Consider the following 20,555-nt stretch of genomic DNA (forward strand, 5'->3'; position numbering starts at 1 on the left):
TAAAAAAAGCTGAAATGAAAACTGAAAGAGCATTCGTTGCATGGGTGGCAAGGCAGGAGGACAAGGAAGAGCAGAAGCAGTGCTGCCTTGCCAGGAGGGGCCACCTGCCTGGGCTGGGTGCAGACCCTGCACTTGCTCCAGCTTCTGCTCCAGATCCACCAGCAGCCCCAGGCGATGAATCTTCCCCGCAGTGTTTCCTCAGCAGGTGCAGATCGGAGAGATGGAGGCCCCCGTACTGATCTCCCCTTGGCCTCGCTGCTGATGGTCCCCTCTTCATCCCACCCCCACATCCCTAAGGGCTCGGTGTGAGGGCCTTGAGCTCGCTGAAATGTTGTGCCACCCTGGGGACACCTGGCAGGACCCTGACCTGAGCCAACACCTGGGGATGGCAGGACAGGCTGGGGCCAGCATGCAGCCACACTCCCCCCTCGTGTCCATGAGGGCAGTGGGGACCAGGGCCAGTATGGGGACAGCAGCCGGGGTCAGCCTGGAGTCCATGGGAAAGGGCTCGGCCCCATCTCTGGCTTCCTTTGCTCGTGCCTGTTTTGATGATATTGGAGGAAACGTGGCAAAAATGCAGCTTGAGACCTGTGGACAGCCCAACTATCTATTGTTTGAGAGTATTGGTTTATAGTTGGCTGAATATGAGCCAGCAGTGTGCTCAGGTGGCGAAGAAGACCAACAGCATCCGGGCTTGTATAAGAAACAGTGTGGCCAGCAGGACTAGGGAAGTGATTGTCTCCCTGTACTTGGCTCTGGTGAGGCCGCACCTTGAGTACTGTGTTCAGTTTTGGGCTCCTCACTCCAAGAAGGACATCGAGGTGCTCGAGCGTGTTCAGAGAAGGGCAACGAAGCTGGTGAGGGGTCTGGAGAACAAGTGTTATGAGGAGCGGCTGAGGGAGCTGGGGTTGTTCAGCCTGGAGAAGAGGAGGCTCAGGGGAGACCTTATCACTCTCTACAGGTACCTTAAAGGAGGCTGTAGAGAGGTGGGGGTTGGTCTATTCTCCCATGTGCCTGGTGATAGGACGAGGGGGAATGGCCTCAAGTTGCACCAGGGGAGGTTTATGTTGGATATTAGGAAGAACTCTTTACTGAAAGGGTTGTTAGGCATTGGAATGGGCTGCCCAGGGAAGTGGTTGAGTCACCATCCCTGGAGGTCTTTAAAAGACGTTTAGATGTTGAGCTTAGTGATGTGGTTTAGTGAAGGACTTGTTAGTGTTAGGCCGAAGGTTGGACTGGGTGATCCTGGAGGTCTCTTCCAACCTAGATGATTCTGTGATTCTGTGAAAAATAGGAAAGGTCTGGGAACAAACCCTACTGAGAAATTACCACCAGCTCACATGGTGTTCTAGTAGCATGCTGCCCGCTTTCGTTTTGGAAACTTGGCCCCGCTCCCTCCTTCCAGCATTTCCCAGCAGCTGGGGGATTGCAGCGAAGTGAAGAGGTGCGTAGGAGGCTCCTGCCCCCTGGTTCAGAACCTCTCCAGCCTATGGGAACATCTCAAATTGCAAAAGTCCATCACAGCCTTGAACCCACAATGGCAAACATTGCCCTGGCTGTATCTGCGGGTCCACACTGGCTGCTCGTCCCACGCCTTGTTTGCTCACTGCGGGCAAAGCGAAGCTCTTACTGGGGAGCCTGCAGCAATACAGACGCAGGTCTTCAGCCACCCAATGCCTGCAAGGAGATTGTAGCCACCCCAAAGTCCGTTTGCAGTTGGAGGCATGGGGTCTCCAGCAGCCCTGCCCTGCCTGCTCCTTCTCATCCTGCACCTCACAGCTGGAGGATCAGCAGTGCTGTAAGCCCTCTTTGTGTCCCCCGTCTGTCCATACCTGGTGGGAGGGTGGTTAGTCTTGGCTCGGTGTGCAGTGGGACCTAATGGTCCCTGTGCCTGCAGTGGCTGGTGGGGGTGGCAGTGCTTGGGGTAAGCTGCCCACGAGCATCAAGGACGTGACACCTGGAAGCTTCTGGGGCTGGTGGCTCTGGTTTATTGTAGGTGCCACCCCACGCAGTGGTGGTGGGCAAGCAGAGCCTTAGCTTTGCTGAGCCAAGAAGCCAGGGAGAGGCCAGAAGCAAGGAGAGGAGGTGCAGTGGGGTAGCCCTGTGGTGGCTGCCCCAGGCTGTGTTCCTGGCTGCCCTCCCCACGCCCCTCCTGGTGATGCTTCTCCTTGCCAGGCATTACGTGGTTACGTCCCCAGCTGTGATCTACCACCCCCACACAGCGACGCTGTGGGTCCATCTCAGCGAACTCCCCCAGCCTGCCCAGGTGACCGTCCAGCTGCAGAGAGCAGGGGGGGCTGGCAACATCACCCTGCTGGAGAGGAAGGTGCAGGAGCCTCACGTGCATCTGAATGTCACCTTCATCGTGAGTGTCACCCCAGGATGCCCGGACACCCCACTGCCTCCAGCTCGCCTGGGAGCTGGGCTGGTTTCCCCATCGTTTTGTAGGATTTCCCCATGCAGGCAGAAGATCTCTGCACCATGACAGCCTGTCTCCTGGCATTTCCCCCCTTTAGGCTCCAGCCCCCTCCAAGGGGAAGGAGGAAATCGTCGATCTGCACGTCTCAATCCAGGGAGATTCCCTGGATGTCTCCAAAAAGAAGAAGGTGATGCTGAGAGCCCTGGAGCCTGGGATCTTCATACAGACAGACAAGGCTGTCTACAAGCCTGGGCAGCAAGGTGAGGGGCGAGATGGGGTCTGGCTGGATGAAGGACCTGGGGGCAGCAGGTTCAGCCTTGCTCCCACCCAATGTGAGCTGATGGAGATGTGGGGCTCACCCCAGGGTTCTCTGGCACCTCCAGCACTGGCCCAGAGCAATGCCAGGACATGCTGGCTGCATTGGCTGGGGACAGTGCCCTGCTGCAGGGCTCAGGGTGGGCTTCCACCCACCTTCCCTGTGCAGATGTGCCCACCACTCACTCCTGTGTACTCCTTTGCTCTTTCCAGTGAAGTTTCGAATCATCTCTTTGGATAAAGACTTCGTGGCCAGTGACAAGCAGGTGAGGACAGCGCGAGGGACAAGGGGAGGTGGCAGGGCTCACTGAGCTGCTCTCCTTCCATCTCAGCAAGCCGTGGCAGAGGTTTGGGGTCAGCCAGCATCTTTCCCCTTGGGAATCCTGCCCCAGCCAACTATGCCTGGGCTGCCAAGCTCGGGATGTGTTGTGTCCTTCACACAGCTTTGGCAGGAGAGAGAACCACAGAGTTAGTTGCACATGAGACATGGGAATGCTCCCACTTAAACTTTCATTTAGGGACATAGGAATGGTGAGTGGGAAGCAGGGAAAGTGCTGTTGTTATCCGTCAAATCACAAATCACCAGAATTATAGGTTAGTTCAGTCTCTGGTGCTCCCAGGCAGTCACTTGTGTGTCTGAAAGTGCAAGAGGTTCCCAGATGAAATGGCTGATGACTTCTTGCAAAGGTGCTGGGAGATGCTGCCTCTCCTTGCCATGCTGGCTCACCTCAGCTCGAGCCATCCAAAGGCTCAAAATCAGTCCCAAAGCAAACCAGAGGGGTGGAAGGTCACAACATCCCACAAGCAACCCTCGCTGTCCTTTGCCTGTGGTTCTAGAGATGTCCCCACCCTGGGGAGAGCCTAAGGAAAACTTTGAATTTCCCCTGTAACCATCTCCTTCTTGCCTTCCAGCTGCCCCTCGTGTTCCTGAAGGTCAGTCTGGGAGGTGCAGGGAGGCTCCTGGGTGGTGTGGGTGTGGGAAGGTGGCGCATGGCTGGGAGAGGGGGAACCTGACACAGGGGTGCTGGTTGGGCTCCCCTGGGTGCCCTGGGAAGTGAGGGCCAACATCGTGTGTCCCCCTGAGCAGGACCCCAGAGGGAACCGCATCGCGCAGTGGCGAGACGTGAGCCCGCGGCAGGGCATTGTGGACCTGTCCCTCCCGCTGGCCGCGGAGCCAGCCCTGGGCACATACACCATTGAGGTGGAGGGGAAGACTCGCTCCTTCAGCGTGGAGGAATACGGTGCGTGGGGACCAGTGCCATGAGGAGCATGGTGGGAGGGAGCCATGCCTTGGCACATCCCCGCGGGCAGGGTGTCGTGGCCACCTGGGCACCCATGTCCTTGTGCTGGGATGGACAACTCCTCCTCCTTTCACTTCTCCATCAGTGCTGCCCAAGTTCGAGGTGACCATTGACGTCCCCCCCATCGTGCTGGAGAAAGACAAGAAGCTTCGGGTGGAGATTTGTGGGAGGTGAGCCCGAAACAGGCTGTGCTGGGAGCATGGAGGTGATGGGGGGCATGACACGATGCGGCCCACCAGGTGCTGTTCCTCCCCATGCCCCCTGCCTGCCCTCCACCCAACAGGTACACCTACGGGAAACCCGTCCAGGGGAAGGTCCAGGCCACCGTGTGCAGGCCCTTCTTGTTCGGCTGGGTGATGTACGTTCCTGGGCAATCCTCACCAAGGACAAACTGCATCGAGGTTGGCGGGCAGGTGAGCAAAGCTGGAAGCATGGGGGACAGTGGAACAGCCCACCCCCAGGACTGCTCCCAGCGCGGCTGACTCCCTCCCTCCAGACCGAGAAGAATGGCTGCTTTTCGACAGAAGTTTTGATGGCTTCCTTCAACCAGACCAACGGCAGGCTTCAGAAGCGCATGCAAGTCAAGGCGTCACTGGTGGAGGAGGGGACAGGTAGGGGTGGTGGTGTCCTCCTGCTCAGGAATGGGATCTGTTGTTGCAATCGTCCCTGCGTGCACCCACATGCACATAGCATGGAGGTGTCAGGCTTTCTCAGGGATGCCCCCAGGCAATGCTGTGATTTAGAGGTATGCGTGTGTAGAAATCAGGCCCAGCAGGGGATGCGAGACAGGTCAGCAAGGCAATACTTCGCATAATGACCAGAGAAATGGTCAGGAAGAAAAAATGCTTTGCAAGGATCCAACACCTCAACCCTACAGCCAGCAGCGAGTGTAGTCCTTGTGACACAAAGCAGTCCCTTCACTCAGTTCTGTGGCGCTGCTTCCTTCCCCGGGTGGTGAACGGGACTGTCCACCCCACCCACCAACCCGGTCACACCAGAAATGACCACTGGTGGCTTTACTTTGGGAAAAATGAGAAGACTGGGGATTGTTCCCAGGCCCATGGGCACTGAGGCGGGCCCACATCATGGTGCTTCAATGTCTCTTACCAAGTCTTTGCAGTAAACCATGCCTTTGCTTCAGGTCTAGAACAAGCCACAGAAGTTTTGATCCTCTTGTAGGAGGTGCAAATGGTGCTCAAAGATGCTGGCTGCAGAGGGGGAGCCTAAAATGTCCAGGGACCCTTTGTGCAGCGAGCTGGCAGCAGCCAATCTGTGCCTGGTGTCCCCAAGACACACTCGGTTCCTCTCTCCTTCTCCACAGGGCTGGAGATGAACAACACAAAGAGCTTTGACATTTTGCCTGAAATCTACAAGGTTACCTTCGAGAACACCGAAGGCTTCTACAAGCGTGGGATTCCCTACACCGGGATGGTAACAGGGATCCCCGACAGCCCTGCTCTCCCACCCCTGCCCCACGGCTCCAGCCCAACCCACACATCTCCCCTTCCCTCCCTGTGCAGATGCGGCTGAGGGACCTGGTGGCTCTGCCCCCAAGGAGAAGCAGCTGGTGCTCATCGTTCACCATCAAGGAGAAGCTACAAGACACAGCTTCCTGACTGACACGTCGGGGAGAGCCTCCTTCGAGCTGGACACCTCTCGTTGGACTGGCACTGTCACCCTGCGTGTAAGCAACCTGTGTCACCCCCCGGGGCTTCTCACATTGCTTTCTCCATTGGTATGGGGCTGGGCACCTTCTCCAAGCCAAGACAACAGCCCGAGTCAGTGGTGCCTGGTGCCGGGTCCTTGAGGCTGCTGAACCCTGATTTTTGCCCTCATTGCTCAGGGTCAAGTCAACGAGTCGGCTCACACCCAGGAGAGCAGTGGCTCGTCACCCCTCTATGAAGCAGCTTTTGCGGACCTGCGCCCCTTCGTTTCGAAGAGCCAGAGCTTCCTGCACATCCACAGGCTGGAGAGCAAGCTGCCCTGCAGCCAGCCCCAGCAGCTCCAGGTGGATTACATCTTCAACAAGGAAGCCTTGGGGACTGAGCTGCAGAGACTGGATGTGGTCTTCCTGGTGAGCTTTTGTCTGGGGAAGGAAGGCAGCAGGCGTAAGGATATGAGAGTCCCTGTCTACACACACGTGCACAGTTGTGTCCCCAAGGACAAGACAATTAGCGTTCTCTTCTGGCTGGACTGAAAGACCAAAGCCCGTTAGCAGAAGTGTCTGCTTGCTCTGCTTGCCAATGGGAGATATTGTGGGGGCTGGAGACTGGACAAGTTCAAAACCATCACAGCACTTGAGCCCTAGGGTCCATCCTCCATCAGGGTGTTTTGGGTCCACACAAAGCGTTGGGTTTGCCATTCCCATCTCCTCCTCTGCAGGTCATGGCCAAGGGGACCATTGCCACCATCCTCAGGAAGGAGCTGCCTGTGGAGGCAGGTGGGTCCCGCAGCACAGACAGGCCGTGCAGGGCTCTGCTGCCCGTGCCTGGAACTCACCTCCCTCCCCATCCCAGGGCTGAAAGGCTCCTTCTCCCTGGAACTGCCTGTTGGCCCCGAGCTGGCGCCCACGGCCACGGTGCTGTGCTATGCGGTGCTGCACAGCGGCGAGATGGTGGCTGACAGCACCAAGCTCAGCCTGGCCAAGTGCCTCCCCAACAAGGTGAGTGGAGGCTGTTGGAGGCCAGGAAATCTTCCCCTGGCTTGTCATGGTGCTCTGTCCTGCTCCAGACACCTCACAGCATCGCAGCCGCTCTAACCCATGCCCTGATCCCCAAACCCTTGAGCTTGGTTTTATCCATTTCCGTGCTACTCCAGAAGACCTCCACATCCACAGCTTTGTTCTGCTCCTCTGCTGTCCTGCTCTCGTCCGCTAACGCCCCTGTCCCTCCCCAGGTGAAGCTGGCCTTTTCGGAGGAACGGGCGCTGCCTGGCTCAGCACTGAGGCTGGAGCTGGAGGCAGCCCCGAGTTCCCTGTGTGCCATCCGCGCCGTGGACCGGAGCATGCTGCTCTTGAAACCTGAGGCTGAGCTCAGCATGGAGGAGGTAGGTGGTCCCACAGGGGCTTCGCACCCTCTTGCAGCACCCTGGACCAGCCGGGATGGAGGAGGAGATGATATCAACCAGGGCCTCCCTGGTGGGGACTCTGGCCTGTCCCCAGCTGGATGTTCAGCCCCTGGGACCAGGTGGTGGCCTGGTGGCTCTGGGGGCTGGAGGCAGGCTGGCAGCAGACCCCAGTTGGTTTTGTGCCTTATATGTTGTGTTTATTCCCAGATCTACAAACTCCTGCCCAATTTTGACTCCCCTGGAAGCATTCGAGACCCAGAGCCCTGTTCACCTTTCTGGAGACATCCCCGCTTATCCCGCACCCCACCTATGAGAAACACAGACGTTTTTCTCCATTCAAGGAGGTATTTTTTACCTCCACCTTTCTGGGAAAATTTCCAGGTGGACGCCTACAAGTTATTTCAGGTAAAGGCTTGTGCCTCTTTGCTCCTCTTCAGGCAGGAGTCAGCCATGGTTTGTGCAGGGTGCCCGGGCATCACGGCAATGCCCCATGAAAACCACGCTTGTGGGGAAAGCCTTTCCCAGGCTGCTCCCCCTCCGCTTGTCTTCTTCTGCAGCCCCGTGACCATTCACAGCTCTGATGGGAATATTTGCCCTGCTGGGTTTTGGGGACAGCTAGCCTCTTTTCATTTTTGCAGGACGCAGCACTGAAACTTCTCACCAATGCCAAGATCAGGACTGCTTGCGAAGAGTGGTTCGACATGCCTGACTTACCTGACATGGGCTTTGTGGGTCCTACAGGTCGGCGTCCTCACAAAGCACTCGGTAGAGAGGGGCTGGGCAGGGGTGTCCCCTCTCCTGGTGGGGTGGTGGGGAGGGCTGTGTCACAGGGCTTTGCCTTACAGAGCCACTGGAGGTCTTCCACGGTGGCTCAGTTCTTGGTTGAAGGAGATTTTGGCTGCTCGCGGCTGTCTTCAGCAGAGATCCAGCCCTGGGCTGATATGCAGAAACCCACGGACCCTAATTTCTGCTCTGCCTTTTCTAGATAACATAATGTTCTCTTCGGGATATCTGATGAAAAATAGGATGGGTATCCCTGCTGTCGTCAGCCGTACCTTAGAGGTACCTCCCATCCAGGAGGAGCCACCGGCTCCGCGGTCGTACTTCCCAGAGACGTGGCTGTGGGACCTGGTCCCCGTGGGGTGAGTGGTAGCGGTCTCTGCATGGCCGGTCCCAACCCCACCTCCTCTTCTGTGTTGAGGGACCTGGGATGACCCCAAAAACTGTCCAGATGCCAGCAGATGACTCTTGGTGGTCTCTTGATGCTCTGTCCCACCACCCCGCAGGGAGGGGGGCTCCGTGGAGGTGCCAGTGACGGTGCCCGATGCCATCACGGAGTGGACAGCCGGGATGTTCTGCACGGCACCCACGGGCTTGGGGATAGCCCCTACCATCACCCTCTTGACCTTCAAGCCCTTCTTCGTGGAGCTGGCGCTGCCCTATGCTGTGACCCGAGGCGAAACCTTCACCCTGACCGCCACCGTCTTCAACTACCTGCGGCAGTGCCTGCGGGTGAGTGGGGTGGGCCGGGGGCCGGGGGCTGCGGCCTGATGGGGACTGAGGGGGTCGTGATCCCGCAGGTTCGGGTGATGCTGGCGGAGTCGGCGGAGCTGGAGGTGTCAGAGACCGCGGGCGGGATGTACAGCGGCTGCGTCTGTGCGGATGAAGCCAGGACCTTCCGGTGGGACGTGAAAGCCACCAGCCTGGGTATGGGGCACTGGGACCCCCTGCCCTGCTGCTTGGGGACCCCCCTCATACGATGGGGTGGGCAGGGAGGATGGAAGCAAACATGATGCTATCTGGGAAGCTCTTCTCTGCTCCATTTTCCCCTTCCCCATCACCTCCCAGTACTGTTCCTCTCCCTGGTGACCCCATCCCAACCCAGCCAGCCCCACACAAAACCTGATGCAAGCCCATGGGACTGCAGTGCAGGCTGGAGGGCTCTGTGGGAACTGGGCCCCCCATTCGCATCTGCAGGGGAGGTGAACATCACCATCAGCACCGAGGCCATAAACTCAGAGGAGCTCTGTGGTAATGAGGAGCCCGTGGTGCCAGCCCAGGGACGCGTGGACACCGTGATAAAGCCCTTGCTGGTGCAGGTCAGATGGGTTATGGAGGAGGAAGGAGGGATGGGGGCTGAGCAGCTCGGGGTGGGGGTGGGGGGCAGCAGGAGGACCCCTCTGCAGGGTCCTGGGAGCATGGGATGCTGGCATGGCTTTGGGGACATGGGGAGGAGGCCAGTCCCTTCTCCTGACCGACCCTATGATGCTGCTTCCCACAGCCCGGGGGCATCCTGGTGGAGAAGGCACACAGCTCCCTGCTCTGCCAGGAAGGTAGGATGTGGGGATGTGGGGCAAGGATGCTTGGCTGCTGGTCATGAGGGCCCCCAGACTGGTGGAACCAAGGACCCTGGAGTCTTTGGGTCTCCTGCCTGAGGTGTCCCGACCCAGCCTTGAGCCCGTGGAGGGCTGGAGCACCGAGGGGTGGGCGAGGACACTGTGGGGCCAGGCCTGGAGGAGCTGGGCATCCCCACTGCCATGGCCCTCCATCCCTGCAGCCGCTGAAGAAGTCTCCCTGAAGCTTCCTGCAAACATCTTGGAGGGCTCCCAGCGAGCCCACGTCACCGTGATGGGTAAGGGACGCACAGAGGGCGCAGAGCTCCGTGACCCAAGCTCAGCTGGAGGCGGGACCCCCACTGAGCTGAGGTGGGATGGGATACGGGGTGCCTGCTGGGGGACACGGCCGGTGACGATTCTCCTCACCTCCCCTGGTGCAGGCGACATCATGGGCAACGCGCTGCAGAACGTGGACCGCCTCCTGGCCATGCCCTATGGCTGCGGGGAGCAGAACATGGTCCGCTTCGCCCCCAACATCTACATCCAGCAGTACCTGGAGAAGAGCGGGCAGCTGACCCCTGACATCCGTGCCAAGGCGCAGGGCTTCCTGCAGAGCGGTCAGCGTCCTTGGCCCCTTATCCCCATCCTACCCTGCCTTGCTGCCCAGGGGAACCCCAGGCCCCCCACCTCTGTCCCGTCTTCTTCCCTGAGCCCTGGGGTGGGTCTGGCACCCAGGCTGCCTATGGGGTCTCCCGGGGTGGGGTGCAGACCGACGTGTGAATCACTGTCCCCATCTCCCCGCAGGGTACCAGCGAGAGCTGCTCTACAAGCACGCTGACGGCTCTTACAGTGCTTTTGGGGAGAGCGATGCCAGCGGCAACACCTGGTAAGGGATCGCGTGGCACGGGGCAGTGCAGTGACGTCCCTCCAGGGACCGGCCATCTCCTCCTGCCACCAAACAGACCCCATCCCCGCTCAACCCCTGGGTCCCCACCCCTCTGACGGCTCTCTGGCTCTCAGGCTGACGGCATTTGTCCTCAAGTCCTTCGGGCAAGCCAGAGCCTACGTGGCCATCGAGGAACAGCACATCACGGATGCTCTGCGCTGGCTGCAGAGTCAGCAGCTGAAGACGGGATGCTTCCGCAGTGTGGGCAAGCTCTTCAACAATGCCCTGCAGGTGGGCACGGGGTGGTGTGGGGGGACGGGTTGTCCCTGGCACCTCCCTGTGCTGGTGGCACGGGCAAAGCCATTTCCTGCTGCCCCCTCTTGCAGGGCGGTGTATCGGATGAGCTCTCGCTGTCGGCTTATGTCACGGCTGCGCTGCTGGAGCTGGGGGCGTCCCCAACGGTGAGGACAACCCCGGTCTGCCCTGGAGGGGAGCAGGCGCTGGGACAAGGGACCAGCCCAGCACCAAGGTCTGGATGTGTCAGGCCACACTGCTCCGGGCCGGACCTGGGTGTAACTGGTCTCACTGGGCAGAGGTCCCAACCTGGGCGTGGTGATGTCCGTGCCCCTGGGACTGGCTCCTGACTCTGCTCGGTGTCCCCCCCTCCCACGCCAGGAACCCATGGTGAGCTTGGCCCTGGAGTGCCTGGAGGCTTCGAGCACCGACGACCTCTACACGCAGGCCCTGCTGGCCTACGTCTGCGGGCTGGCGGGACGCGAGGAGCAGCGCCAAGCCCGGCTGCAGAGCCTTGTGCAGCGCGGCGTCAGCACAGGTACCTCCTGCACCCCCCCATGCCACGCGGGACCCCCACGCCCATCGCTGGGGGCTGCCCTGCCCTGCCCCCCTTCTCTCTCCCAGAGGGGCAGCTCTTCTGGCAGAGGAAGGGGAAGGCTCTGCCCACGGAGTCCCTCTGGGCTGCGGCCGCGCCGGCAGAGGTGGAGATGACCGCCTATGTCCTCCTGGCACACCTGACCCAGCCCCAGGTGTCCTCCACTGACCTGGCCAGAGCCTCCCAAATTGTCCGCTGGCTCAGCAGGCAGCAAAACCCCTACGGGGGCTTTGCCTCCACGCAGGTACGGGCGTCGGGATCCCAACGGGGGGCTGGGGCTGCCGCAGGCTGCAATTTGGGGTGACCATGGCTGGGTGCTTCTCGCCCAGGACACCGTGGTGGCCCTGCAAGCTTTGGCCAAGTATGCCACTCTGACGTACGGCAGCAACGGGGACTTCGTGGTGACGGTGACAGCCCCGGCGGGCTCCATGCAGGACTTCGTGCTGGACGCGAGCAATCGGCTGGTGCTGCAGCGGGCAGCCCTGCACGAGCTGCCGGGGCTGTACGCGGTGCAAGCCCGCGGGCAGGGCTGCGCACTGGTGCAGGTGGGTACAGCCTGGGGTCCCCATCCCCACGTGTCACCCACCGGGTGCCTCTAAACTCCCGTCCCGCCCCAGGTGACCCTGCGCTACAACGTGCCACCACCGCCCAGCGCGGGGACGTTCGACCTCCGTGTGGAGACAGAGCCCAAGACGTGTAGTGCGGACGCCAGTGCCCGCTTCCACCTCCTCCTCCGGGCACGGTAAGGGCAGGGGATGCCCCCTGGGTTTGGGGGGGGGACGGGGGGCAGCCCCCAGCCTTAGTACGTGGCTCTGCCCTTGCAGGTACACCGGGGAGCGCCCCACCACCAACATGGCTGTCATCGAGGCCAAGCTGCCGTCTGGCTACATCCCAGACAAGGGCTCGGTGGTGGAGGTGAGGTCCCCGCTGCCCCTCCACTCTGCCTGGTGCTGGGTCCCTGTCCCACACGGGGACAGAGAGACAACAACACTCCTGCTCTCCCTCTGTCCCCAGCTGAAGAGGCAGAAGCTAGTGAAGAAGGTGGAGGTGCAGACCGACCAGGTGACAATTTACCTGGACCAGGTGAGATGGGGCAGGGCCATCACCTCCAGCTGCAAGGAAGGGGCCAAGGTGGCCGGAGGTGGCTGTACCTCACCCTTGTGCCGTCTCCCCAGCTGACGAAGGAGGAGGAGACCTTTGTCTTCACAGCCACGCAGGACTTCCCCGTGAGGAACCTCCAGCCGGCCACCGTGACGCTGTACGACTACTACGAGACGGGTGAGCCCCCCTTGCAACCCCAAAGCAGACTCGCTGGGGCCCAGCTGAGCCATCCATTAGCATTGACGAGCTTTGGCTTCATTAATGGGAGCAGCCCGGGGCCACCTCGCCCTGAGCCCACGTCCCAGCGATCACTGCTCTCCTTGCAGGTGACCGCACGGATGCTGCCTACAGCGCTCCTTGCAGCTCAGGTAGGGGCTGAGCCCGACACGGCAGAGGGGTCGCCCCACTTCTGGACCCCGGCAGACCTGGCCTCCCTCCTTTGCCCCCTGCGCAGCTCCTCCCCAGGGGTCTGGGGGCACACGGGGATGGGGCACTGAGGGTCAGGAGCAGGCAAGGACTGGCCGGGGGTGGGAGAGGGGCTCTTCTCTCACAGCACTCCCGTGCTTCAATTTTGAAGAGGCTGACAGCCAGGAAAAGGAGAATTTCTAGTGGAGCCTGAGGTGTGGCAGCTGGTCCCTCTCTGCTCATCCCAATGCCCTCAGCCAAGAACCAGGACAGCCAAAGATTTCTGCTCCCCCTGGCCACAGCCCCAAGCCCTCCACAGGAGGAGAACATGGCCCAGGCCTTGTTACCTGCCCTGGGTCTAAATAAATACATTTTCTTAAGTGCATCTTTTCCCTTTGTATTTCTTCTCCTAAACTTGCTGTGTCCCCCCACTTGGAGAGGGTGGTGGGGCTGACCAGAGGCTGGGGAGGTGGCTACTGTGGATGACGCTGGGCAGGGACTCCTGGGGCTGGCTGGCTGTTTGGCCCAACCTTTTGGGCCAGAGATAAATTGAGGTGTGCCGAGGTGAGCAGGCTAACCCCAGTGTTAGCAAAGGGACACAGATCCTGTACAACCTAGGGTCCTTTCTGTGTCCATCAAGCAGTGCAGGAAAGGAAGTAACAGCTCAAATCACAGGCCCAGCACCTTGCCAAGACGCAGGAAAAGTCCCAGAGACAACCTCAGACTGGGGTTTATTTCTGTTGCAAATGAGGAACAGATCTGTACAGACTGCAGCCACTGTCCTGCCTCAGGGCTCAGCACCCGCAGCCCCATGCAGCCCTGGGACGTTGGTGACAAACGTGGCGAGGACTGGAAGGGTGCTCGTTGCCCTGCAGTGCAAGGGTCCGAGCAGCACCCCAGCAGAACCAGCGAGGGTGACAGCCCTAGACCTGCAGTCACACAGCCAGCGCGGGCAGGGGGTCGACGCTACAGCGCTGAGGCCAAATCAACCCTCCCTGCCCCACAGCGGGACAAGAGGCAATGACATAAAGGCACTGACGTAGATGTGACAGCATGTGGCTGTCACAGCCCTGCCCCCACGATGGGGGAGCAGCAGGGCGAGCCAGGAGCTCCTGAGGTTGCGGTGGGGGGACAGGAGCCAGCCCTGCCCTGAGCCAAGTCCCACATCACTTGCGGCGTTTCTTCTTCTGGTCTTTGCGCATCTGAGCCCTCACATCCTTCTTCAGGCGGCTGTCAACGACCTTGAACTGTCCCTTGACACCGGGGGGGCGACGCACCCGGGGTCCTACGCCCTTCTTAGCCACCAGGTACGTGACCTGCCGCTTCTCCTTGCCCAGCCCGGCCTTCTTGTAGATGCTGTGGGAGAAAGGGAAAGATGAAACAGACAACCTCAGGAGGAGCCTGCTCCAGGAATTTGGCTTTGGCACATATCCGAAGACAAGTATCAGGCCCAACTGCTCTGCCGTGCCCCAAGACAGGTCTTCCCTTGCTTACCCTGCCAACCTTCAGCCCCAGCCAGATCCTGCCCAGCCCTTCCCAGCCCTGCTGAGTTATACACAGGAGCTGCCCCGTGCTGCGGCTGCAGGGATGGGACCTTGTAACCCAGCCCAGCGCAACGTGAAGGAGCTGGGGCCCAGCTTCACCACTCACCGCCGCAGCTGGGCCACCTTCTCCCGCTCTGAGATATCCACCGTGCTCACCACGGCCTCCGCTTTCTTCTTCATCTGCTCCATCTTCTTCAGCATCTGTGGGACAGCAAAGGGTCAGGGACAAGGGGATCGGTGACGGGGACAGAGCACCCGTCCAGGACCACAGCCCCACTCACCCGCCGCTTCTTTCGGGCCTTGGCCTCCGCCACCTTCTTGATGGGGCGGGCGTTGATTTGGCGCCAGCGCTGCCGATACTCCTCAACCGTCTGCCGGTCCAGGGGTATCTGCTTGCACCGGTGCTGCTTCTCCTCCTCCGTGAACCACTCCGGCAGTTCTCCCTCCTCCTCGTTGAAGGAGTACCTGGGGGGGAAACAGGTGAGTTGTGAGTGGGACACGGGGTCCCTGCCAGGTCCTAGTCTCGCCCCGATACATCTGCCACCCCCGGGGCCTGTCCCCCAAGAAGAGGATGAGTGCTGCTCCCCCTGCAGCGCCCGCAGGGCATTACCTGTTGAACGAGTCGTCGATCAGGTCCCGCCTGGCCTTTTTGGAGGTGGCAATGACGGAGCCAAGCGCCAGCCCCTCTGCATCCAGGACGCGCGCTTTCTTCACTGAAGCACAGGGACAGGTTAAAGCTTGGCCCACCTGCAAACAGCCTGAGGCCCCGACAGCAGCGAGCGGCCCTCCCAGACCAGCACCACCTGACCCTGCCTCCTGTCCCCACAGAGGGACTTGCGTGGCATCACCCGGCGCACACAGGTGGGGACAGCGGCCCCCACTCACCTGGGTCCTCAATGGGCACCACCTCAAAGCCACACGGCTCGACCCGGCCCCGCTTCCTCTCCACCGGTGTTGGTGGCCTGCGGGGAGAAGAGGAGAGCATCAGAGCTTAGGGTCTTCACCTCCCCGCTCTCCAGAAACGTAGAGCTGCAGGAGAATATCCAGACTGCCCCTCACCTCTCCTCATCACTGCTGCTGTCATCATCATCGCTGCTCTGCTCAGCCTGTGCTTCATTGGCATCAGCTGCTGTGCCTGCTGCGGGCTGAGGCTCGGCCATGGTGTCCTCCTGGGGAGCCTTCTTCTTCTTCTGCCCTTTCCTCTTCGCTTTGTCTGGGGAGAGGGAACCAGTGGGCGAGAGAAGGTTGAGGCAAATCCCACTGCAGACCCTTCCCCTAGAGGTACAGCTTATTAACACTAGTCCTAGCTCATCAACTGCGTAACAACATGGGCTGGAAGCAACCTCTGGAGGTCTCTGCTTCTGCTCAGTACAGCACCCAAACTGCCATTTGATCCGGTGCCCTCTGTGAGGCTGCGGAGACGTCCCTCTGTGCTCCCCACAGCCACGCAGCCCCCACTAACCTGTCTGGGACTCGCGCTGTCTCTCAGCCAACATCTGCGACTGCCCCAGCTCCAGGTCCTCATCCGCGTCGTCCTCAATGCCGGCAAAGGCGTCCTGGGGACAGGGAGCCGTGGGTCAGGGGGCGTAGGGCAGAGCTGGGGAAAAGCCCTGCCTGTTCTGACCCACTGGGACTCACCTTCCCAAACCACAGGCTGGTCTGCCGCTCCTTCAGCACTGACTTCTCCTCCAGAGGCACGAGGAGAGGATTCTCCTCTTCGTCATCTTCCTCCTCTTCTTCCTCCTCCTTAGGCTTCACCCTGTGACAGGCAGCAGCAGGATTGGTGTCCCCAGCCAGGACAGCCGCTCTCTGGATTTGCTCTCAAGGGAGCCCCTGCCCCAGGACGGCCTCCCCCAGCTCTCACCTCTTTGCACCCTGCTCTCGCTTCTCCCGCTCCAGCCGGCGCTGACGAGCCTCTATCTCCACCAACTCCTCCGGGTCCAGATCACTGGCCAGGGACACATCGTCAGCTTCGTCCGGATCAGAGACGTAGATGTCATCATCCCCTGGTTGCATCTCCAGAAGGGTATCTGCTGATGCCATGTCTCCCCGGGCCACCTCATTCAGCAGCTGCAACGCGAGTGAGACTGGAGTCAGGAGCTTGAGTCTCAGCCACGTGCCTGCGTACGTCCCAGCCCTGGTGGCTCTGGGAGCCTGCTCGCTTCCAGCCCACACACCTGGGTCCTGTGGATAGTCTGGAGGGAGAACATGCTGGTGTCGCCACCGTCAGCGATGGAGACACCGGGGAGATCCATCTTCAGCTCCACACGTTCACGCTGCTTCCGCTGTTCCTTCAAGATCTTCTTCTTTTTTCTGGAGAAGGCAAAGGATTGAGGCTACGCTGCTCCCCCCCGCCCCGTGCACACACCTCCCAGTAGCTCATCTACTGCCATGTTGACGCCTGATCTCTCACGAGATTTGGGATCCTGCAACAGCCAACCCACTGCGAGGAGTCCCCTTACTGGGCAGAGAGAGCCCATGCCAGCTTGGAACAGCTGCTTCACCAGCTTGGAGACGCGGAAAACCCCGAGAACCCCAGACCCCACCCCTGTTTGCAGGGAGACAGACCCTGACCCCTCACGCTATGCTAGCACAATGATACCCTGCCTCTCCTTTCCTGAGCTGTTTTTACCTTTTTAGCTCTGCCAGCTCCTTGGCCTTCATCTCTGCTAATGCCAGCTCTACCTCCTCCTCTTCCTCTTTCCCTGCCTCATCAGCTGTGGCTTTTGGCGACATTTTCTTCTCCTCCTCCTCCCGGCCTTCCTCCTCTTCACCAGAGCTCAGGCTGCCAAAAGGAAGGAGGTCAACAAACAAACCTCTGCTGGTGGCACCCCCGTCCCACCACGTTGGTGCCTTGGGGCAGCGCTGTTGCTCCTACTTGATATCCAGCTCCTTTGCCTGCTCTTTCAGCTTTTTGGTCAAGAAACGCCGCAATTTCGTTCTCCAGTTCAGCAGGGCTCTGTGCGGGGAGGCAGCCTGTTAGAAACATCCACCCAGGCCCAGCACGACGCCCCATCCCTGTCCCTGTCCCTGTCCCCCCCAGTACCTGAGCTCCTTACGCCCCAGCACGCGGATGTCCTTGCAGCACTGACGCAGCTCCTCGGTGGTGGAACTGTGGTTCTCCAGCTCCCCGTCCCCCAGCGTGATCTGGATGGAGCAGAGGGATAGGGCTGTCAGCCCCGAGCCCCAGCTTTTGTTCTGCTTCCCTTCTGCAGGAACAGGGCCGGGGCCATTGCTGGGGCACCTGGCCGCCCTCGTTCGCTGCTCTGTGCTCGGGGGGGGCCTGTCTCTGGTGCCGCCGAAGTCCGCCTTGCGGGCGCTCACCTCATTGGCCTTGGAGAGGAAGTCCACGGGGTTGGGAGCCTTGAGGAAGTCCATCAGGGTAAAGCGGTGGTAGAGCGTCGTGTCACCGTCCACGTAGCCCTCTGCCTGCAGGAGGACGGCGCCGTGTGAGCGGCAGCACGGCACGAGACAGCTTCGCCACCCCCGGAGCAGCAATGACTCAACGTAACTTCTGCCTTACCGCAGCGTCCCCCTGAAGATGCCCGCACGATTCAGGCATGAGGGCAGCCCCCGCCTGCCTCCCGAGTTAACGGGGCCGGCGCCAGAACGCCTCTCACGGCCCCACCTCAGACAGGAACGTGACGGCGACAGGTTTGAGAAGCTCCACGCCTAGCTGAGGCTACTTGACCCAGGTTTTAACCTGTAACCTGAAGTCACCTCGCAGACCCGCAAACCCAGTGGCTGACTGCTGGAGGGAGAGCGTTACTGAACCATCATCAGCCTCACCACTCGTTCGCCGCCTCTCCATCGCTGCGCCACCTTCTCAGGCTTTATACTTCGGTAACAGGGGTTGTTCCAGTGCCTCGCACCCCCTGCTTTTCGCTTCCCTAGGCATCTTTACCTACTATAATCTTTTTGGCCCCGATCCCCAGCTCGTTTCAGTCGTGTTTGGCCATGCTGCCCAGCGAGGCAAACTGGCTGGCTGCCCAGCACCCTCCTGCCTCACTCCTGCGGCTTTTCACCTGCTAACGAGCTCCCCGTAGACATCCATCTCCGATTTCCACAGACTTACCTGCTGCCCCGCGAATTTCCCTGTCCATCTGTCCCACAAGGAGTGGGTCACTTGCCAGGAGGAGAACAAGGAAGAAGCCTCCCCAGAGCCAGACCCTCTGTCAGGCCGTGCCTTTTCCCCTGGGCCAGCTCTCCGATGAGCAACACCTAGCCCACCCCAGCAGCTCCCCCTTCTCATACCTTTGGCTTCTTCTTGCTGACCAACTCGCTAACGGACTTGGCCTGGACCTCGACCTCCTTGAAGGCGTATTTTGGGTCAAAGAACTTGCTGTCAATTTTGTCTGGCGCCTGATAACCTAGGGCGGGAGAAATCAAAGACACCAACAGTTTTTCCCCGGTCCCAGCCCAGCGCCCCAGGTTGCCAGCGACTGCAGGTCCCCGCAGCTGCTCACCCTGGCACACCACGAAGATCTCAGCGGATTCGTTGCGGGAGGCTTGGGGCTTGGTGGCCTGGACCTTGTGGAAGAACTGCTGGAAGATCCAGAGGAGCGGCTGGTAGTCCCGGGAGCGAAAAACCTTGGTGATGAACCAGCCACCTTTGCAGAGGAACTCGCAGGCCAGTTTCAGAGCCATGAGGGTCAGGTTGGCTGCGGAGGCGGAGGAGAACACTCAGCAGAGCTGTCAGCGTGCCAGCCTCCCCCCAGCTGCACCAGGAGGGCCCCACCTTGGGAGTAGGCATCGTGCACCCAGCTGGCTCCCACATTGGGCGCTCCGTCGTTCAGCACCACGTCCACCTTCCACGTCTGCAGCTCCTTGCGCAGGGCCTGAGGAACAGAGGCTTGCGTTAGCCTCACCTGAACCCTCTCGTTCTGCAAAAGCCAGTGGGCTGCAGCCCTGATCTACATTCAAGCCTCCCTATCCAGGTGCTCCGCTCAATCCCCTGCCCTCGTTGTACCCTTCGGTGAGCCCCAGACGGGCGGGTGGTGCCCCTTCACCCAACAGACCTGCTGAGACCCAGAGCAGTGACGCTCGGGGCAGGGGATGCGGGTTCTCACCTGGCGACACTTCTCGGTTGTGATGTCCTCCTGCAGCGTCACCACGTTGGGAATGGGTTTGATAGGAACCAAATCCACTCCTGGCGTGAGACAGAGGTGTCAACGTTGTACCTCGGCACCACGCTCCAGCCCATCCCCGATGAGTTCCTAAACCACCCCTAGCACTCACCAACGATCAAGCTGGAAACCGGCATGAATTTGGAAGCCACCTGCAGCCTGCGAGAACAGAGACGACCAAAGCTACAGCAGGATTCCAAGAGCACCCTCACCCTTGCACGGCGCCGTCAGAGGCTTGGGATCAGCCTCGGCATCGGGGTCGGCGACCGAGTCGAGCCCCCCCAACGCAAACACCCGGGAGCTGCTTCACGAAGGGGGGGTGTGTGTGTGGGGGGTCCCGGCACAGTTCCGGCCCCGCCGCCACTCACCACCCGCCGGGGGCCGCGCACAGGTCCAGCAGCGCCCGGGCCTTCTGCAGGAACTGGAACTTGCGGTTGAGCTGGAGCAGCTTGAAGGAGGAGCGGGAGCGGAAGCCTGCGGGGCGGAGAGCCGGCCCTCAGGGGCTGCGGGGCGCTGCGGGGCGCTGCCGGGGGGGGGGCCCGCGCGGCCCCGCGGCCCCTCACCCGTCTCCTTGGCCAAGTGGTAGAACTTGTCCCGCCGGCTCCGGCCCGCTTTGCTCTTCTTGCCCATGGCGCCGCGGGGGGCTCGGGCCCTGCGGCCCCGGCACGGACCTGCGGGGAGGGGGCGCCGTGAGCGGGGGGGGGGGAGCGGGCGGCGCGGCCCGGGGTGCCCTCAGGGCCCGGTGCGTCCCCGGAGTGCCCCCCCCCGGCCCGGTGTGCCCCCGGTGCGCCCTCAGGGTCCCGGTGCCCCCTCCTCCCGGCCCCCGCGCCCCGCACCCCGACACGATCGCGGCCCCGCTCCCAGCCCCGGCCTCGCCGCGTGCCCCCGCCGCCGTCCCGGCGTTCCCCGCGCCACGCCCCCGACTTCCGCTTCCCCTCGCCCTCGCCGCCATCTTTAGAGTGGCGCCGCCGCTCTGCCTTGGGGTCGTCGCCACCCGGCGGGCTAACCAGCAGAGGCTCGGAGGAGGCCGGGTCCCCTCGGGAAGGGGTGTTCCGGGCCCACCCGTCGCCGTCTGGGGCCCGTAGCGCGGAGAAGCCACCTTTGACCTTACCAAGATGGCGGACAAACACCGGCCCGGCCGAAAGACCGCCGCGCACGCGCACTCCT

The 20,555-nt window shown here is 61.1% G+C and overlaps 2 protein-coding genes across 4 annotated transcripts; one reads left to right on the forward strand and one right to left on the reverse strand.

The window, feature by feature from the left end:
* The first annotated feature begins 1,724 nt into the window (after positions 1-1,724).
* On the forward strand, positions 1,725-13,108 carry LOC118258205 (alpha-2-macroglobulin-like protein 1). Its single transcript, XM_035566848.2, has 36 exons — positions 1,725-1,798; positions 2,176-2,365; positions 2,517-2,679; positions 2,948-3,000; positions 3,647-3,667; positions 3,822-3,975; positions 4,121-4,205; positions 4,319-4,448; positions 4,532-4,646; positions 5,357-5,466; positions 5,567-5,719; positions 5,879-6,109; positions 6,418-6,475; positions 6,552-6,697; positions 6,931-7,080; positions 7,309-7,506; positions 7,740-7,842; positions 8,087-8,243; positions 8,388-8,613; positions 8,682-8,808; positions 9,079-9,200; positions 9,383-9,434; positions 9,659-9,733; positions 9,878-10,054; positions 10,242-10,323; positions 10,458-10,614; positions 10,710-10,784; positions 10,999-11,155; positions 11,242-11,456; positions 11,542-11,757; positions 11,830-11,954; positions 12,037-12,127; positions 12,227-12,295; positions 12,388-12,490; positions 12,640-12,681; positions 12,891-13,108. Exons 1-36 carry the CDS (start codon positions 1,725-1,727, stop codon positions 12,920-12,922), a joined length of 4,434 nt encoding a protein of 1,477 aa, XP_035422741.1. The 3' UTR covers positions 12,923-13,108.
* A 322-nt stretch (positions 13,109-13,430) lies between these two features.
* On the reverse strand, positions 13,431-20,319 carry FTSJ3 (FtsJ RNA 2'-O-methyltransferase 3). 3 transcript variants are annotated; one of them, XM_035566870.2, is made up of 22 exons: positions 20,225-20,319; positions 19,952-20,059; positions 19,757-19,862; positions 19,501-19,547; positions 19,332-19,411; positions 19,001-19,100; positions 18,729-18,923; positions 18,517-18,632; positions 17,587-17,691; positions 17,309-17,409; positions 17,141-17,221; positions 16,895-17,047; positions 16,440-16,575; positions 16,127-16,332; positions 15,901-16,021; positions 15,725-15,818; positions 15,322-15,475; positions 15,148-15,224; positions 14,873-14,975; positions 14,544-14,727; positions 14,369-14,463; positions 13,431-14,074 (listed from the first exon to the last, which is right to left on the reverse strand). In XM_035566870.2, exons 2-22 carry the CDS (start codon positions 20,016-20,018, stop codon positions 13,885-13,887), a joined length of 2,511 nt encoding a protein of 836 aa, XP_035422763.1. In that variant the 5' UTR covers positions 20,019-20,059; positions 20,225-20,319; the 3' UTR covers positions 13,431-13,884. The 3 variants fall into 3 exon arrangements, with proteins under 3 accessions (XP_035422763.1, XP_050571405.1, XP_035422762.1); XM_050715448.1 differs by having other exon boundaries at positions 20,272-20,298; XM_035566869.2 differs by having other exon boundaries at positions 18,517-18,923.
* Positions 20,320-20,555: the final 236 nt, after the last annotated feature.

Source organism: Cygnus atratus, chromosome 25 (assembly GCF_013377495.2).
Source record: "Cygnus atratus isolate AKBS03 ecotype Queensland, Australia chromosome 25, CAtr_DNAZoo_HiC_assembly, whole genome shotgun sequence".
NCBI classification, from domain to species: Eukaryota; Metazoa; Chordata; class Aves; order Anseriformes; family Anatidae; genus Cygnus; species Cygnus atratus.

Coding starts and splice junctions, on each gene's coding strand:
- LOC118258205 (XM_035566848.2), top strand. CDS start 1,725: ATGGGGTCTCCAGCAGCCCTGCCCTGCCTGCTCCTTCTCATCCTGCAC. Junction 8,614..8,681: donor ACCTGCGGCAGTGCCTGCGG/GTGAGTGGGGTG, acceptor GTGATCCCGCAG/GTTCGGGTGATGCTGGCGGA. Junction 9,201..9,382: donor TAAAGCCCTTGCTGGTGCAG/GTCAGATGGGTT, acceptor TGCTTCCCACAG/CCCGGGGGCATCCTGGTGGA.
- FTSJ3 (XM_035566869.2), bottom strand. CDS start 20,018: ATGGGCAAGAAGAGCAAAGCGGGCCGGAGCCGGCGGGACAAGTTCTAC. Junction 18,924..19,000: donor GCACGATGCCTACTCCCAAG/GTGGGGCCCTCC, acceptor CCGCCTCCGCAG/CCAACCTGACCCTCATGGCT. Junction 14,976..15,147: donor GGTGCCCATTGAGGACCCAG/GTGAGTGGGGGC, acceptor CCTGTGCTTCAG/TGAAGAAAGCGCGCGTCCTG.